Genomic DNA, 3,778 nt, shown 5'->3' with positions numbered 1-3,778 from the left:
TTTCCTCTATTGTTCATATAATTTAGGTAAATTACCTGCATAGCCATGGTCTTGCCCATACAGAGTTGAGGCTGGAAAATGTGCATATAAGCCCAGTGGACAGACATATCAAAGTAAGCATTGTTATTGTTACGCATCCTTTCTTCATTCATTTCTGTAGTTTTGTAGATTAGCTCTGCTGTTTGCTGATCAAAAGAATGTTAATATGTAATATACATCATATAGTCCTAGATTTTTGTTTTAGCAGCTAGTTTGTAAATTATTGTACTGCAAATCACAGGAAATAATCATATTATAACAGTTTTGGTTAACCACCTGTGCTAAAATGGAATAATAAATTGGAAACGTTGTAGAATCTGTTTTAACCTTTCTTCATGTGCTTGATTTATCTTTAGTGTTTGTTTACCAGGTAGGTATACTGGGAAATGCTGCCGACTTTTATGAGAATGGTTCAAATAACGATTCTATGGACAACATGGACCGACGGCAGATGATGATTGCATTTGACATGAGGTAGGCCTTGGGGAATTTTCATGGGCTACTGAAGGATGGTGTTCAGAGCTATATAATATTTGTATTATCTGTGTTGCATAGATGCGTGGGTTTCATAATGGCTAAAATGGTAATGAGGGAGCTTATGGATCCTTCGATCTTTGCAAAGTTCAAATTATTCCTCACAAAGGTATAGGAAGCTAAACTTTTTATTTGATTTTATATCTTAAGCTCTTGACCAATTCTAAATTGCTCAACCTTTTCTTTTCTTTTGAAATAATAATAAAAAAAACTAACGTCCTTACCTCAAACTAACATGTACAGAACTTTTTCTTTTTCTTTTTGCCCTATGTACTAAAAATTTGGAGATAGTGCATTAGTTAAACTTAGTGGTTGTTGGAAGGTTAATAAAAAATTAATAAGAAAACACTTTTTCTAGTACTGATGTACCTCTCAATTTAACATTTTGTGATATGTATCTTTTGAATTTTAGGGATATGATCCTTCATGTCTGCGAGAACTTATGTTAGAAATCCTTGGCAGAAGTTCCCCAAATGGAAATGCTGGCTTACAAGTAAATTTATGCTTCTTTAGTGATGTTCGTTTAAAGTTTTAATCTTGTTTTTTGTGTTTTCTGATGACTTCCTAATATTATTTTGATGCAGATACTTGATAGGAACTGGGGTGCTGGTTGGCACCTTTTGTCTTTATTGCTTGCAAACAAGCCTTCACAAAGGATAAGGTAATAATTTAATCAACAATTCTGCCATGTTGGACAATTTAAAATCTTTATTGAATCTGTATGACATGAACCAGAGACATACATGTCAAGACTTTCATAATAGAAAAGTGTAGGGCCATGAAGACATAAATTTCATTTTCATGGAGCTAGTAGTTTGATTTTAACCTAGTTTATAACTACCACTAATGTTGATAATGTTAACTGTGGTACAGTTGTTTGCATGCTCTAAGACACCCATTTCTTTGTGGTCCAAGATGGCGTGTAGTTCCGTCAATGGACATTATCAGATGGGGCCTAGGTTCTACTGCAATGCGTATCAGTGAGGAATACATTTATCGTCAGCCTCAGGTATTCATGCAATGAGATATGCAACTTTTTCTCCTTTTTACCCGAATAGTGAATATTTGGGTCCTTGTACAACTATAAAAGAGTTTTTATTGTTATTGGTGTTATGTCTACGGAGTCAACTTATGTGTTTCAATGTTTTTATTTTTAGCGTAGTAGACTTGCCCACTTCATTGACTTAATGGAGATGTTGAATCCTCATCCAAAGCCGAAGGTAAATTCTGTGGTTAATAACCTTTTTTTGTATATTTCTCCTCTTCAGCGTTCTTTCCTGCATTTTAATTTACCCCCCAACCCCAAAAGCAAATGATCCAATAAGTAGCCTCCACCATTTGGCATTGCCGAATGATCCAATTAATTGGAGGGTTGAAATCAGGAGAACCTAAAACTTGTCATGGATTTTGTATATATATATATATATAATAACATTATGCTAAAGGCTAACTATTCATTTGAGTAGAACTGGCTGGAGCTGCTTCCAGGCAAATGGCGTCTATTGTACTGCACTGGGAGGCATGTAGGACTGACCCTTCGCCAACCTCCTGCCCGTGTACTCGTCGGAGATGTGCATTTAACGGTGACAAGAGAATCAAAGATGAAGGCCAATCTTTCTTTTGTCTCTGACATTAGTTTCTCCGTCATGATTGGCCAGGACTGGCCGCACGACAAAGCTGGCAAAACCGGGAGATTACAGGTGAATTCTTCATTTATGCTAAGAGCTGGGAGACGGTTATATCTGAAGCAAGACCAGACAACAGAGAAGTTCTTTTTTGGCCCTTTTGGTAGTGAGGAGGCTTTAGCTCAGAAATTCACCGGCAAAAAATGGCAAAAAATAACACCATTCAAGGAGTTTCCATCAAGTCTTCCTGCAGCAAAGCTTACTTCAAGTGACGTTGATGTGACTATGAATCTTGACGATCCATTAAATAGAGACATTGATATGGCACGAAATGTGCTTCAAGAACTAAGAACACAAATCCCACCAGAAATGTTTGATTTGTCTAAGGTTGTCTGTGGAACTTATGTGGACTCCAGGATGCTTGTGCTTCGTGGGGTTAATGGATCAGCACTCCTATTTTCAAGGTCTTTTGTAGATAAGAATAATTCTAATTAGATGTTAATATAGCAGCAGATTCATCATTATGATTTATGTATATAGCTTCTTTTCAGTTTATAGAATAGTCCATTGTGATCTTCTGAAACGTATTGTCCATATATAGTTGTTTCCTCTATATGATTTGGTCTTTACATGTAGAATAATTTTAGTCAAGTTAGCTATTATTTATTATCACAGTTTTAGCCTTTTAGATAAGGAATTGTTAAAACTTAAAAAGTACTTGATGATGATAAATATGAAATAATTGAAGAATCAATTACTAGTTTACTACATTCAGAGTCCCTAGCAACCAAACCAACATAGATAAGGAAAAAAAGAGGAATTGTCATTCAATAATGTTAAAAGTACTTGATGGATTTGCTTGTTTTGTTATATAACAGAGTTAATTACTAAAATGATACTCGTATTACTGATAAAAACAAAAAGCTCATATTACTGAAACAAAAAAAGAAAGAAAGGTCAATCATATAAAACTAACCATGTCTACTTTCATCATTTGAAGTGTTTTGTCTTTTTGAAACAAAACCGGTCACCGAAACTGTACATGTGATAAGTTTCACCCAGAATAAAAAGCATTAACATATTATAGGAAGAGTTTCAAGTATTTCGAGAATATTGGTATTCCAATTGTTTTAACCGTTGATCTAAATTATAAGAATATATATAATATATATTAATTAAAATCAACGATTAAAACAACTGAAACACCGGTATTTCTGATACATTTGAAATTTTTCCCATATTATATATTTGGTAAATGTAAACCTTTTTTACTCATATTAAATATTAATAATCTTTTCCATAATATAATATGGCCGCTACAGAAATGTTTTCTCAGGTATTAATAAATAATATTATTTTGAAGCTATTTTTTAATCAAAATATCCTAACTATTAATATTAAGACCAGTCATCAAGTTTTAAATATTTGCCTTTTCCATAAATTGAACCATCGTATTGTTCTGACAAACAAGAGAAATGGTTAGATTGAAAAACGTTTGAGAGTGAGAACTGAGAAGTTGAAAGTTGAAACCCCTTTTTTTTGTGTGTCCAATAATAACATCACGTTTTATTTCATTGTTG

At 33.6% G+C, this 3,778-nt stretch overlaps 1 protein-coding gene across 1 annotated transcript in view; it reads left to right on the top strand.

Annotated features, from left to right (window-relative positions):
• Positions 1-2,870, top strand: part of LOC107605913 (probable plastid-lipid-associated protein 14, chloroplastic) — a 4,779-nt gene extending 1,909 nt beyond the window's left edge. The window contains exons 7-14 of the mRNA XM_016307862.2: positions 27-113; positions 410-513; positions 595-682; positions 986-1,066; positions 1,158-1,234; positions 1,447-1,582; positions 1,731-1,793; positions 2,040-2,870. Coding sequence (XP_016163348.1) covers positions 27-113; positions 410-513; positions 595-682; positions 986-1,066; positions 1,158-1,234; positions 1,447-1,582; positions 1,731-1,793; positions 2,040-2,693 — 1,290 coding nt within the window. The 3' untranslated portion in view covers positions 2,694-2,870. The remainder of the gene's footprint in view (positions 1-26; positions 114-409; positions 514-594; positions 683-985; positions 1,067-1,157; positions 1,235-1,446; positions 1,583-1,730; positions 1,794-2,039) is intronic.

The sequence above is a fragment of the Arachis ipaensis genome, chromosome B07 (assembly GCF_000816755.2).
Source record: "Arachis ipaensis cultivar K30076 chromosome B07, Araip1.1, whole genome shotgun sequence".
NCBI classification, from domain to species: domain Eukaryota; kingdom Viridiplantae; phylum Streptophyta; class Magnoliopsida; order Fabales; family Fabaceae; genus Arachis; species Arachis ipaensis.
This window is presented reverse-complemented; position numbering and strand designations above follow the sequence as displayed.